Source organism: Bombus pyrosoma, linkage group LG8 (assembly GCF_014825855.1).
Source record: "Bombus pyrosoma isolate SC7728 linkage group LG8, ASM1482585v1, whole genome shotgun sequence".
Taxonomy (NCBI): Eukaryota; Metazoa; Arthropoda; class Insecta; order Hymenoptera; family Apidae; genus Bombus; species Bombus pyrosoma.
In genome coordinates this window covers 558707-573455 of record NC_057777.1, presented here as the reverse complement: position 1 = coordinate 573455, position 14749 = coordinate 558707, and the positions used below count along the sequence as shown (strand labels likewise).

At 36.5% G+C, this 14749-nt stretch overlaps 2 protein-coding genes and 1 long non-coding RNA gene across 3 annotated transcripts in view; 1 reads left to right on the top strand and 2 right to left on the bottom strand.

The window, feature by feature from the left end:
• Positions 1–123: 123 nt before the first annotated feature.
• Positions 124–1557, bottom strand: LOC122570401 (RNA polymerase II subunit A C-terminal domain phosphatase SSU72). Its single transcript, XM_043732662.1, has 4 exons — positions 1189–1557; positions 963–1106; positions 516–774; positions 124–424 (listed from the first exon to the last, which is right to left on the bottom strand). The coding sequence occupies exons 1-4, from the start codon at positions 1269–1271 to the stop codon at positions 323–325; spliced, it is 588 nt and encodes a 195-aa protein (XP_043588597.1). The 5' UTR covers positions 1272–1557; the 3' UTR covers positions 124–322.
• Positions 1558–1727: 170 nt separating this feature from the next.
• The window catches only part of LOC122570387, a 70410-nt gene continuing 57388 nt past the window's right edge, over positions 1728–14749 (top strand). Inside the window, exons 1-2 of the mRNA XM_043732624.1 lie at positions 1728–2055; positions 2432–2607. The gene's annotated coding sequence lies outside the window, so the exon portion shown is untranslated. The remainder of the gene's footprint in view (positions 2056–2431; positions 2608–14749) is intronic.
• On the bottom strand, positions 2617–4519 carry LOC122570405. Its single transcript, XR_006317806.1, has 3 exons — positions 4360–4519; positions 3356–4114; positions 2617–3243 (listed from the first exon to the last, which is right to left on the bottom strand). It is a non-coding gene; the product is annotated as an uncharacterized LOC122570405 (long non-coding RNA).

The window sequence follows — 14749 nt, the reverse complement described above, 5'->3', positions numbered from 1 at the left end:
CTTTTTAATCTTTTCTTATTCGTCTGATACTAGCGTTTCGAAACCTGAACGAATCCAATAATCTTGCTTTTGCATATTTTGCCACGGATTACAGATACAGTATGAATGTAACAGCAGATTTCTAGAATGATTTCCGTGGAAAGCAATATCTCATTAAACAGCAAGCGCGAATCGAATTCTTACTTGTTGCGCAAAAACGGAATTCGCTTCACATAATCTGATTCAGACGATGTGGTGATACATTTGTAGTATATATAATTTAGTCTGCTTTTATAAGTTAAATCGTTGGTGAACACCAAGTTGTTGGTATACAACAGGCTTCTTAATAAAAAAGTACCGTGTGTAAGATCGTTCTTGCAAACTTTGATTCAAATTCGTGAAGTAGTTCATCTATATCGTTATCTAAATCTTCACTATTGGCCAGCTGGAAAAAAACAATTCTTTAGTTAGAGAAATAATTACAGGAGGACTTAAATATATACAAATGTATAAATTTTAACGAATTCTGAAATTACCACAGTGACTAATTCACAAATGAGGAACGATCCAACTGTAGCTTCTTCATGATTATCCTGAATATCAATATTAATTAAATGTACTGGTTGACTATCTTCCTGAGTTCTAGATTCCATGCATTCAATTACTTGATCATAAACACGCTCTTCGCACGTGATTAAAATATCAAATTTGTCCTTGGATAACTGAAATCGTTCTGGTTTTGGTTTTATTCTACGGTTTCTATCTAACATGTGCAATAAACCATTTTGTGTATAGCTAATGTTATAGTTAAGGAATTTTAGTTTCAGTTATTTCATAAACTTTATAGTACTTATCGGAGATAATAATGCGAAAGAAATAAATATAAAGAGATATCTATTTTGCCTCGAAGCCAATGAGCTTCTCGTACAGATTTTGCGAAAAGAAGAAAAAGAATTTATTCATTTATCTGATAGAAAGGATACTATTGCTTGTCTTTAGATAAAAGGTCATTGTAGATTTCATCGTACGAAGTTCCAAAGTCGTAAATGTTTGGACGATCAGGTGCATTTCCAGGAAGCTTAACTTTATCGCCAGTTCCAAAGGATTTAACATTGAAACCCTTTTTACTGAAAAAGAACAACAAAGTAAGAATTCGTCTATTCAATATTTTATATAATCCACAGTTTGATTGCAATTAAGACTAATTACCTCAAGAAGGCATGAGCTTCCATGCTTCTATTCATATTGCTAGAACATATCACAGCTACGCTGATAGAGTTTGGCGTTGGCATTGTTTCGAATAGTTTAGCGATTTAAAAAAAAAAGTCGGGATATAAAAAAAAGCGTAATGTCACTTAACCTTAAAGATCGTTACGCTGCCTGTCACATCCGGTATATCTGTTAACGTACATAAAATTCTAGTATAGAATTGGTGGAAGTGGTTTTTTACAACGTTAAGATTACAAAAATAATTTGAGTCAGTGGTCGCGGAAAATTCTGGAGAATTATACGACTAAAATGATTCTCAAGCGTTTTCTATTTATCGCCTGCTCATAGTAAAATTTGTAATGAAAGCCCTATGTACACTTTCTCGCGTTTAGCAGGTTATTTCGTTAAACAGTGACATCTGCGCTTGTACGAGAAGCTCAGCCGTTGTAAGCATCGACAGTCAGTAATGCGACAGACGATGCTGTTTGTGGTAAATGTTGAATTTTTATCGACCAATGCTCGATGACGTCATAAATAAGCTTCGAACCCGCCAGTTTGATGTGCTTCAAGGAAGTCGGCGCAAATTGAAGGTAGAATTAATCACGAAATATTCGGGTTATACGATGTTTAAAAGTTTTATATGGTGAATTGCATACGCAGTACTTTTTTGTACATTCTAACCTAATTTGCATATATACACTGGTGTAAAGTATACAAAACGTGGTGACATTCAAGTGATTCAAGTTAGTTAACCAAAGTGTTTACACGTGTGTAGCAGATACATTCATGCAGTTTGCATACATATGAGCAACATACACGATGCTAGAAATAAATGCATACAGCGAAATGTGGAAACGTACGATTTAGGTTAGTAATAGTTCAATATGTGTTTGCTAATTCAAGTCATTTCATGGGATTCGATTGCTATTTATTATATAAATTTGGGGAATATTTGTAGGATTTGTGTAACATTTTATTTATCGTAGAAATGTAAATATTTATATTTGTTCCGAGTGCCTTATTATAACTTTACTTCTTTCGGTATTTTACTACAGGTATATTAAAAAAATGTATCATTTTTTTGTCTGTTTTCTTTTCTGTGTATTGTATCTAATATCTAATAACATCTAATATATATAATGTTAATTGTCAATATTATTCTAATTATCGATTACATATGGACGGGGAATATCTTTCAAAGAGCGAGTTTTAAAGACATGTAATATTATTTTTTTGAAAATAGGCTTACGAAATGTGAGGCGTCACTTGTAAGCAGCCTATCGAGAAAGAAGTGTACACGCGCGCGCGCGCGCGTGCGTGTGTGTGTACGTGTGTATGCGCGTGTAAAGAAGAAACGAACCTCTTTTGGACATTTTTTTACTATGGAACCTGTCAGAGCAGTTTCAAGACGACGATGCGGTGAGTTCGAAATCAATAAATAAAACAGTAATTCGCCGCATAAAAACGTTATCGTGTGATATATTATAATTTTATACATACACATATGTATAAACATATTGTATAGCCTCGGTGTATTTCGTTTTGATGCGTGTGCAACTGCTCTTGCTTAATATTAATTTTTACATCGATATTTCTCGAAAGCGAAATTTTTATAATTTGGAATGGAACATTTGTTTTAAGCCATAAAGTCTTTTATTGAACAGGAATAATGCGAATTTTATTGCGTGTTTTAATATTTTAATAGTCTATTGTTTATTCCATTTTTTTAAATTTACAGCATGATAGTAATATAAGTAATAAAGAGATAAAAATCCATGGAAAATAATATCGAATGAATTCGTAGTTAGATCGCGTAATGTTGTACGACCGCAAATTTGTTTGCAAAATCGTGAAATAACAAGCGTCGTCGGCAATGAAAATTGTGGGTTCCGGGCTGGAATTAAGGCGGAGTTGGTATCTCGATCTCGACGAAACTTTAATTTTGCGATCGACTAATCCTTCGATCCTTTTTCGTTTCTAAACTCTTCTTCTAGCGAATCTTTTTTTCTATTTACCAATCACTTACAATTAGAGGCTTCGTTTTCGTTTACTTGCCTACGGACAAATAAATTTACGAACCAAACATTGCAAATCAAAGTTCGTTTCGTGGCTTCATAGAAAACTAAATTGAAACCTAAACCTAAGTTTAAATATTTCGATATCTAACCTGTTTCAAGTGTTTGAAAATTTAGGATGCTGCAAAGCTAAAAAGTTCAAGTATTTGAGAATTCGAAAAGCTCGGATATCGAGGAATTCAGTTCTAAAAAATTGGAGAATCGGCAGATTCGAGAAGTTTATAGCTTGAAAGTCTGAAAATTTAGAAATTTAGAGATCCAAGAACTTTGAAATTAAAAAAGTCTCAAATTTATAGGTAAAGCAATCGAGTATCGAAAAATTCTAAAATTAAAAAGCTTCGATACTCTAAAATACAAATATGTCTATAAATTTAAAGAACCAAAAATTCGAGTATTTAAATTAAGAATTTCAAGGATCGTGAATCTTTCAAACGTTTAAGCGTCGAAACGTTGCATGCACTTGTTGAATGTTCAAATCGTCGTATTTTAAGCTATTCAATGACGATTTGATTGAGAAATTGTCGTTTGAAAAGCGTCAATTGTTGCGACACAGAAACGATCTTCAATCTGCATTCGTCTTTAAGTTCGTTTCTTCACCGGTTAGCTCTGTTCATCCCGGCTGGTTGCTGCAACTCTTTTCGTCGTCTCGTAGTTGAGCAAACTGGTGGACGATTGTCGAAACCAATTTAGATCCGCGACTCGTCTTTTTCCATTGTCCTCAATGGATCTCGTTACCCGCATACTTCGTGCTTTTACCATGAAAGGGAATGTGTTTCTTGATCGTTCAACGTGTGACTCGAATAAAACAAATTTCGAAGAGAGACGATTACGTTACGCTAGTATTATCACACCTATCAAAACGATCGATTTAACATTTCTTTTTCTTCGCAAATATTCACAAATATAATTTAATTAAATATTTATCGGGGTAGAGAGGTTGTCTGTTTTAACGATTATGGGCTAGATATTAAATATAATTAGACTACGGATATTTAGACGATTTCATGCCAAATGTCATGCAATTTATCGCTATGAATACAACTAAAGAAACGAAATCTAAGCAGAAATCTGTTTTACCCACTCGGTTAATACTCACCCATTAGTAAATATTCTACTTTATATTTTATACGGTTTTGCGATCTAACCGAAATCAAACCGAAGCCATAGGGATACATATAAAGGTAGAGTGTATGAGTGAACTGAAAAACCGATTCTGTGGAAATAGAAGGTTGAACGCTACATAGAGGCCTCTTGTGTCCTTGTCTAATGACGCATGCACATTCGTACAGTAAATATGTAAGCGTAACACCGATCAATGAGCGGCGCCAGTGTGCATGCGTTAGCGGATTAGACGAGAATAGAAGGGGTTTCTATGCAGCGTTCTCTTTCTATGCCCATATCGCATTCGGTTACACGGTAACATATGACTCGCGTACTCCATCTTTGTATCTCTATGACCGAAATCGAACCGAAACCGAACGTGGGTAGAATATAAAATATCGTTTCTAAATAACATAAAATCGATTATTCGAAAGTTATAGAAAATATTGAATTTATGCTTTAACCTTTGTTTTCTGTTATTTGTTTTTATTCGGTGTCATCCATCGTACTAGGGTTTTAAACGTCGATATGTAATTTTTACATGTTAAAACGTTTCGTTAAAACGAATTAATACCTCTTTATCCCCAACGGATGGTAAAAACCGTCGTTAATGGATGTCAGACGAGGTACAAGATGTCCGCGTATATTGTACGTACATACTAGAAATATTATAAAGATGCCAGTCACGAATCTAAATTGAAAGAACCGCGCTATCGGGATGAAGGAATCTTGCGACGCGTGTTTAACGAGTCTGAACAGTTTCAAACGGCTATCTTTTTGCTTTAATAAAATCGCAATAAAAGGACGCGAACTCCTTTCGTTTCCTTAAATTCACGCGAGAAGGAGAAATTCATTTTTCAATCTCGAAATACGAACGTTTCTAATTTCTACAAAAATTTAGCAGTCTCATTCGTGGCAAATCTATGTTACTAATTATTAGACGAATAACACGTCGAACTATCAACTAAAGATACAAAAAAATGCAATATTGTAGCATAAAAATAAAAATTTCAGACAGGTCGTAAATTTTACGCAGTTTTTATTCCGCGATTAGATAGTTGGATAGATAGAAAATTTCTATTTGCAACAGGAACTATTTATTCTTTCCATTTTCCATTATGATCCAATCATATTTTACCGCTCCATAAACTAGCATCGTAGAATAAGATGGTATTAATGTGCAACAATGTGTTGGACTAACTGTTGTTACGTACGCTCATCTTTTAACTCAAGGTTGATGTAGAAGTAAAAAATTCGTAACTGAAGGTTGTACGATTGCGTGCGTGACACAAGAGTGATGTAACTAAAACAAAAAAAAAAAAAAAAACAAAAAACAGGAAAAAGCAAATGCTTCGAGAGAGGAATTTTAACTTTGCTTAATTGCAAGCGAAATACCATCTTCCTTCTAATAGCCTGAACTCGCGTTGTTTCGCTTCAATCTTCTCAAATCCGCATTTACTTCGCTCCAATCCTCTTCAATCTTCGTTATTTCGCTCTATTTTCTACCAATTATATTTGAGTACACTGTCGACCATAAATAACGGGACTTTGTTCATTTTAAACCTAAGCTTCGATAAAATGCTAAACTAAATCTGTATAAAAATTTTCAAAACACCAAGTATCAAGTATGGTGGAAGTAGGTATCGATGAAGTTCGATCGAGCTAATACTAGTGTTATATGCTTCAGTTTTATTTATTATATATCCCTATAGTACGTAAAATATGTAGCAAACAAATTGATATTAATACTTACTCTTTTATTTAGTTAAGCCGTTAAGTCGTAGTTAACGAAACTTCAACCTTTCCACTAATTTTTGTCCTCGACAGCATATGCCATCGATTACTTATCCGGACACTACCTTGCCATTTTTCGTATCCCTACTTTTCCGTACATTTTCTTTCTCTAATTCTCATTTTTTCTATTCTGGTAGTGTACGCTACCGTGCAATCCATTAATAAATACAACGCAGCCTTCGTTGCGCCTTATTATCGGTTCATCGAAAGGAAACAGCGTCATCTCGTTCCCGTGCATTATTACCTCGCGCACGTTGTCCGGCAACGATTCCTTCGGCTGGTTATCACGAATCCTTGTAAATTATTCCGCGTGTGTACGCAAAGACGGATGTCCTTTGACTTATGGATATTGATGAGGGACGTTCCACCGGCGTGAGCCATCTTGTCGACGTTTGACGCATGTCGTCTGCATAAAATGGTTGGCCGATCGTCATCCGCGCGTTGCAGGCACCCGTTAAATTATAATCTAAATTATGGGCCAGCTCACCACTCGAATAACAATCGTTCAACAACCTTGTGCCTTTTCTTTCATTTTTCTTCTCTACACTTTCCTCTCTTCTTCTTTTTCTTCCTCTTCTTCTCCTTCTTCTCCTTGCAATCTAAATTATGGACCATTCCATGTTTATTCTTTCCTTTTCGCCTTGTATCTTGCCTTCGTCTTCTCGTAATTTAAATTACGAGGGAGCTCGGTAAACGAATGTCAATCGTTCAATAACTTCGTGTTCCCTCGTTCTTCTTTTTCCTATTTCCTTCTTGATTTTCATCGTCTTCTTCCTGGAATATAAATTATGCTCGGTAACAGCATGTCAATCTTTCAACAGCTTCGCGTCTTCCCTTTCCTTTTCGTTTTTTCTCCTTTTCTTTCTTCCATCTTCATCCTCATCTTCCCCCTCGTATAGGTACAAATTACGGGTCAATCAGTATCAATAGCTCCGTATCTTTTCTTTTCTCTTTTCCTTCTTCTCCCACGTCCTTCTCCTTTCATCGTTCTTCTCTTTCTTATCGTTCGAATCGTGCAACAGTTTGTTAAACGAATGTCGATCGTTCAATAACTACCCGTCATTTCCTCCCTTATTGTTCCTCTTCCTTCTTTCCTCGACTTTCCTCTTCTCTTTTTCTTAGTTTCCTAAAGCGTATATTCGAGTATAAATAAGTAGGATTTGCGAAACGGCTGTCACGCGACTCGAGCGCGCCTCGAGTTGCAGAAAAATCCTTCGCACGAGCTAGTCGAATTAATGGCCATTCGCAATGAGACTTTTCGAGCGGCCAGTTGGTCGATTGCCAACATTTGGAGGCATTCGCCTCCGAACGACGGAATAATTCTCATGCTATTAAGATAGATTGGCAGTGCAGGTTGTTAGCTATGGTGTTCAACTGGTACTTTGTGTCAGAATCCGTTCGTCTATCAGTATGAATCCAGCTTTATGCGTATCTATCGATATAGCTATCATCAGTATAGTTCTATTATCCGTATAATGAGTCTCCCTTAGAATTTAGTATCGTTTGAGTCATAAATTAAGAGGCACGAAAGGACGACAGTTACAGATATTATTTTTGAAAATGTTCCTTGAAATCTAGAATCACGCGTGCTACTTTCCTCTCATATAAATCAATTTATGAAAATAATACATATTTCTTGTTTGGGATGTTGAATACTAGTCAAGTACCTGAATAATGTAGAATTCACAGCTTTATAAAGAGCGGAGTTGATCAATTTGGCTCATGAGAATCGAAAATCAGCCACGTATCTGTATAATGAAATCGAGACGCAATCGTAAAGAGTAGAATCGATCGGAATTTGCGTTTCGAGATACGAAAAACTGATTCTTTGCGTCGACTGATCAAAGATTCGATCTTTTTCGTAAATTCACATTCACACGATGAAAGTGGCGATAATCGCGTTGATCGGTTTGGCATTTTAGCGACTCAAATTCGATCCTCCGCTTCCTCTTCGAGAGACCAAAAATCCGATTATTATTATTCTCGGAAATTCGCACAACCAAATACACGATAATTCGCAACGAAGCAGAAGACACGGGAGGATAGAGATTATCTTGAAATCGAATTTGTTTTCAGCGTATGATTCGTTCTCGATATCGAAGTATCGAGTCTGATCTTCGGCGCTCGCATACCGATCGAGGACAGATCGTGCCGCGAATCAAACAGCACGTTTAACGACATTTACTGGCTGGTTTCACGCTTTCACGGTATACAGCCTGGCATCCTCGATCGATCGGACAACGTAGCGCGATTCCTGCCGCGGAAACTCGCGAAAACGCGCCATCCGCGTCCGTGACTTCCGTCACTTTCATCGCGCGTGCCGGATGAACGCGTGGATATCGACGACCTTCGAGTTATGTAAATGAATTTTTATCACGTTCGCTAGCGTACTTGTAGCGGTATAATTTTGTCATTTCGTACTACTTGATGAATTTAATATTCATAAACGCAGGCCACACAAGACACTTGCAATAAAACTAACGTTGATACACCTGAAAAGGAGGAACGATTAGTTAGATTCGAAGTTGAAAGCATTCAAAGAATGGACGATACAGAGGCTACGAAAAATATCGGCACAACGTTGTACTCATCATAGCATTTACATATTAATCGATCAAGTTCAAGCGTATTAATTCTACCAGCATCGTCGAGTCTTTATATTTCAATCTTTTTCTGATCGTAGCAAAGATAAAGAATTTGTAACGTTTTAAGCCGATGTTTGTTGTTCATATTTTATTCAATGCGAAGATATCTTTCTTAGAAGAACGATAATTGGGTGAAGAATAAGACTTCACATTATTTAGTTACTATTTTCGCGCGACTACAGAGATACTATGCAAATAAAATGCGTCGCATCTGGTAAAAAGACGCTTCGTTGGAAAATAAGAGCGTGCGCCGATACTTTTTAATAAACTCGCGTTTATACTTGAAATTTCAATCGAAACGAATAAAGTGACGATTTGCTGAAATTTATAAATTCCATTCGAATCCTCGAGTTTAAATATAGGCGTATCCATTGTGTAATTAACGCAACGACGTTTGATCTCGTTCAACTGCACGTAACAACGTTATGATCTATTTATAATGTAAACGGAACTGTCCCACTCTCGCTGGAACGTAACAGAACGGGTTTATAAAGCAACCTTAACGAAGGGAAACGCCGTGAACAAAAATGACGGTCGTGGGTTAAGGAAGTTCGTCGATACGCGCGAACATTCACAACCTTGGCAGGGCATTGCCCCAGCATCTCGCGGAGACAGACGAGAACGTTGTACGTGCTCCGCTGGGATCTGCAGGAGTCACGAGAATCCTCGTTCGAACACGGCCTAGAAAGTGGAAAAATATCGTTTACAACGCGATACGCGCTTCACGGTAAACGTCTTACGAGCTGTCTGCATCAAAATTTTCATCGACATTCTCGTCGGTTTGTCGATCGTGTCGAAGAACCCGTGTTCCTTTTCTTGCGGCCAGAGGATAATAAAGATGCGCGTGACGATAGCATCGTCGAGAAATTATACAACATCGCACACTCTTACGTTCTTAATTGAAAACGAAGCTTTTCCTTCATATTCTAGTGTCTGGGGTGAGAACGATTTTACTAAGGGAAGATCTCGATGTAACAACAGTAAAAGCAAGCGATTCTTATGAATCTTTTTAGACTAATTACTAGTTATATGTGACTATACTTTCATGGCGTGTAAATTTGGCTTCGAAGTACAAGCGTGATCTTTTTTAGTCGAATTCCTCTTGTTGTTTATCAACTTTTTAAACCGACGTGCACGATAACCGAAAAACTAATCGATCAACCGATTTTGGACGAAGCACGTTCACTTTATTGCGAAATTTTCCGGGGATTGAATTATTGTGAAATTTTCGTTCGATTAATTTGTATAATAGCTTTTTAAAGGATATAAACTCGATCTATCCGTGAAAGAAAGGAAATTTTCCTTCCAAACGCTGGAACTTTCCAATTTTCCATGTTTTTTTTTTTAAAAAATAGTTTCACTGCCAGCGTAAACTATCTTTGAGAAAATTTCTTAACTTTTGCATTCTGACGACTGTGACGAATGTCGTACCGCATGCCAACAATGGTCAAAATCGAAAGAATCGAAATGAGAGAAGTTGAATGAGAGAGAGTACTTGAACGCTATTTATTTCTATCCCAGAAACGTCCAATTCCATATAATCAGCAGTTAGTGTAAAAGAAATTCATAAAAATTGCTCTTATCGTTGTTACACGAAAATTCTTCCTTAGGAATAATTTTGGAATTTAAATCGGTGTTTATTACACCCGTGGATCATCGATTCTTGACGTTATTTCGCGTATTCGCGAGGAAGACGTATATCGATAAGCAAAGATATTGACACAGACCGGCTGAAATAACTTTTTATTCGATTCTTTACCGAATTCTTAAGTGGAATAAGAGTACATAAAGATACAGTGTCGCAAATACTTTGGAATTTGGACTTTGGATTGCTGATCTCGTTACAATTTGCAGCAGTCACGGATTAAACGTTATTTAAGAAAATAAACGACCAAAAGAATATTTTTGTTTCATCAGATAAAAAACGATACTTTATCGAAGATCGGTAATGAAAAAACGACAGAATGAAAAGAATCCGCCACTTGTGAAAATATATTTACAGATGTACGATAAGAATAATAAATTTGTCGAATACCCACCAATAAACCACCGATATCAGATATATCGTTCTTCTGAAATCGCATCCACGATAAAATTTGACGATCGTCGCTTTGGCACGTCGGAAAGGCTCTAACCCAAATTTAATATGTCGATCGAACGATTCTGTATTCAATTTCGATTTCGATTCCTTCCATCTACCAACCGCTTCTGCTTTACTCGATCCATAATAGAAATATGATATTTCTTGCTATCGTGTCGACGTCAGATCTCGATGATCGGAATCGAGAGAGCCGAGAGAGGATTCGTAAGGGCAGTCGTCGCTTTCACGCGTCGAGGAAAGGTCTTTCGGAGAAAGCAACGCGGTACAACGTTTCCTGGCTGTACATCTTCGCAGCAACCGTACTCCTTCTAACATTTTTAGACTCTCTTTCTTGTTCTTCCAGCTAACGGCTGCTTAGCGATATACCAGATCGGAAAAATAACGAATAAGAAAGATAACGCTAATGCGGTACACCAGATTGCAATATAATTGTGCTATCGTTAAATAAACAACGTGGAAACACGCATGTTCTGATTGCTATCGCTAAGTGAATAATTTTTCAAAATGTGATTTCTCGGAAATTCTTTTAGATATTTTTCGCACCTTTCTGTTACAGAATATTTTTATAATATCGCCGAAATTCTCTTACAAAGAATGAAATTCTACTATTTACCTTTTAAAGTATCAAACTAAAAATATAAATTTGAAATATTACAATAAAAAGCTGATAAATTGCTAGTTTCCAGTTGCATTCAAAAGCTCTGAATTTGCCAAATATCCACAATCTAATTGTTACTTAGGAAAGGAAGTTTGGCTAATTTTGCTTCTCGAAGACCGAGATGGTAATTTCGTGCAATTTCCAGGATTTCCAAACAAATGATATAATTGACCCTCCCGAACCGCAAGCTGAAATTAGACGTTAAATCAATTTTCGTGACGCTACGTAGGGAAACAGAGGCAATTAATTTCATATATGAAGAAACATCGATTATCCTGAACATAACGTAGAAAAATGGCACCTCTGGCTAATTACCTCCGCGTCTCTCCAAAGCATTCGAGTTTCGCTCGACCTTTCTTTATTCTTTCGCGTATTGTCTACGACAAAAGGGGCAACGAAATGTTCTGTTTTTGGTGGAACACGTTGTATAAACGTGCATTTAGATCAAACGGGCGAGAAACACGTGGAACAGCAAGGCCAAACTCATTTACGTTAAAAGAGTTTCTTCGTGAAACGGAAGCGAGCGGAACGTTCGTAAAGATTGGCGATTTTCAACGTTTCTTTGTCCCAGGACACGTGTAAATTAATTACTAAAACTACCATAAGAGAGAATATATTCTGCCGACGACTTGTCTATTGCGCAAACACATATTGTACGTCCACTTTTGGCGTTTTCGACAAAAGAGGTTTAAAAATTTCAATGGTTTCAAACAATGAAATAAATACCTTTTGCGTTGTATTTATCTTTGTCAATGCTATTATAAAATTGGTTGCAGATTGTGCTTTTTTAGAAGTTTAACAGGACGATCGTTTTACAGATGGCGATAGAAAGGTTTTGAAAATATTTTCTTTCTTTAACATAGATAGATAATATAAGGTAAAAACATGTATATGACGTAAATAGAACGATATGTTTTCATCAGATTATAGGGGAATTTACGATCAATTCGAAAAGCATATTACACAATCCTTTGATTAACTCGGTGCCAGCTTTACGGTACATCTTTTTCTAACACTTGTTTAATCTTTGTATCGCCTTCCGCGATGTGACATTCTGTTCTTTCGCAGAAGATTGATTAAATTGCTGTTATCAGAGTGGTTGAATGTACATACAATTGCACACGCCGTAGTAATTCTCTCTTTTTGAAATGTCAGCAATTCTGAAATGTATCGAGCGATGAAACGTTATTATTTCCGCTGCTGTAAACCTATTATCGAGTTCAAGTCCTCTACGATCTTATGGAAAGGGCAGCACGTGGTCTTATTTATGTTAATCAAGTTGATCTTGGTTTCGCTATGAAAACAAAGTATTTTTGGAATACATTTTTCTCGTCGTTTGCAAAACATTTTTTCGCAAATGGCAGAAAGGTAACGAGTCGCGTCACGCGGGACACCCTGTACAATACACTAAACAGATACGACGATATTATTTTGAAAAAATTGATAAAGTAGATGTAAATGTGATTTTTATACCGCATGGATAAACAGTCAAGAATTATTTGTTGCATATAGAAACTCAAGTTTCACAAAAGATGGACGTTCGATATTTGTACATCGACGTTCGGTCCAAGACAAGGCATTCACACTGGACAGCTTTTGTCGTGTTATGTTGCGTAATTTTACTAAACGTGCAGGCAGGAGCATTCGCTTGGTCTAAACGCACCTTAATGGGCCACGCGAAGAACAGAGAACTCGAAACGTGCCGGTGCATTTCAATGTTCTTTCGTCTTTGTATTCTTCGTTGCTGTTAAAGTTAAAAGATCGCTCGTTCGAGTGATTTTGCCATTCACCGAAAGCTATTCACTAACCAGCCTGTATTCTGATAACCTTTTACAAAGCTCCTTTGTAATCTTTGTATAACGTTACGTTATTATCTTCTGGAACAATTTGCGTCGTAGAATTCTTAGATTTTTCATCGTCGTAGAAAAATGTCTAACGAGTTTTGATTTTTTATTATTAAAACTTTTAATATATAATTTTGTTTCAACCATGCTGACTCCTTGGATCGCAATAAGCACGAAAGCCCAATTTTAATTAGGAGATACAGTGGCCGATAACAGAAAGTTAAAAATTTGTTCTTCATTATACGAGTGTTAGCAATTTTCGTAATATTTTTTAGTTTGTAGTTTTAGTTAATTTGTTGTAGTATATATATACACGCTATATATATATGGCGTATTACAATCTAATCATTATCTCCTATCTATTTAGTTATCTTAGTTAGTAACAATTATTTCTTTTGAAATATACAATGGCTCGCAGAAGTATCCCAACTTCTAAATAAATTACTTCTAGATAAATTTTCAGAAAATTTATTTTATAAATATATTAAAATAAAAAAGCAAATCAATACGATACAGCGTAAAAAATTAGAAATAAGAACCCAATAAACTTCTCGCAATAGGCTATTAAATTAACCCTCAACCCCGATACCTTCTCAAGCAGTATATTCTACTATCAGAATATCCCGAACGATCAATTCGCTCTGAAAATGGGAATTCTTTCGTAGAAGGAAGTCCAAGTCATTGCTCGCAGGTGTTTCTCAGCTCCAACGAGGTGCTGGAAAGACAAATCGACTCGTTCGTCGTACAACCATTTCTCGCGCAATTTTTTCCTCCCATTTTCAATCGATTCGATCAGAGAAACTCGTGCATGATCGTTAGTATTCACCAAAATTAGGTGGCCATTCGTCTTCGTGACACCGTAAACGTCTTTGAAACGTCTTTGATGATCATTCGTTGCGAAAGCAGAAGATGAGTAAGATTGTTCTGCGAAGCTTTTTACGGCGTTCGTCGCGAATATCAGGACGAGTTGCGTAACGCGATCGTCCAGAGATGCTCTGGCAAAGCAACGAGAAATCCGTCTGGCCAGCTGCCTTCGACGAGTCCAAGAATCGCGCGTGATTCGACTTTGGAACAGCTTGAAGACTCGTCCTAGACATCGTTCGTGACTAAGTAGCGATGGGATCAAGTCCAACACGGGGTGTAACGTGAAAGTTTCAAGTAAACCGAACAAATTCTTCTTTAGAAATTAATCCTACGTCGAGACAACGTTCTAATGTTGCATGCTAATGAAGAAATCTATCGCTCGTATTATAGAGGCCTGAACACCTCTTATGTATTTTTTGTTACAACCAGACGTATTTTGCACAACTTATTCTAATTTATAGGAATTTGTTCTAGATCAT

Coding starts and splice junctions, on each gene's coding strand:
- LOC122570401 (XM_043732662.1), bottom strand. CDS start 1,271: ATGCCAACGCCAAACTCTATCAGCGTAGCTGTGATATGTTCTAGCAAT. Junction 1,107..1,188: donor GAAGCTCATGCCTTCTTGAG/GTAATTAGTCTT, acceptor GTTCTTTTTCAG/TAAAAAGGGTTTCAATGTTA. Junction 425..515: donor TTTGTGAATTAGTCACTGTG/GTAATTTCAGAA, acceptor GTTTTTTTCCAG/CTGGCCAATAGTGAAGATTT.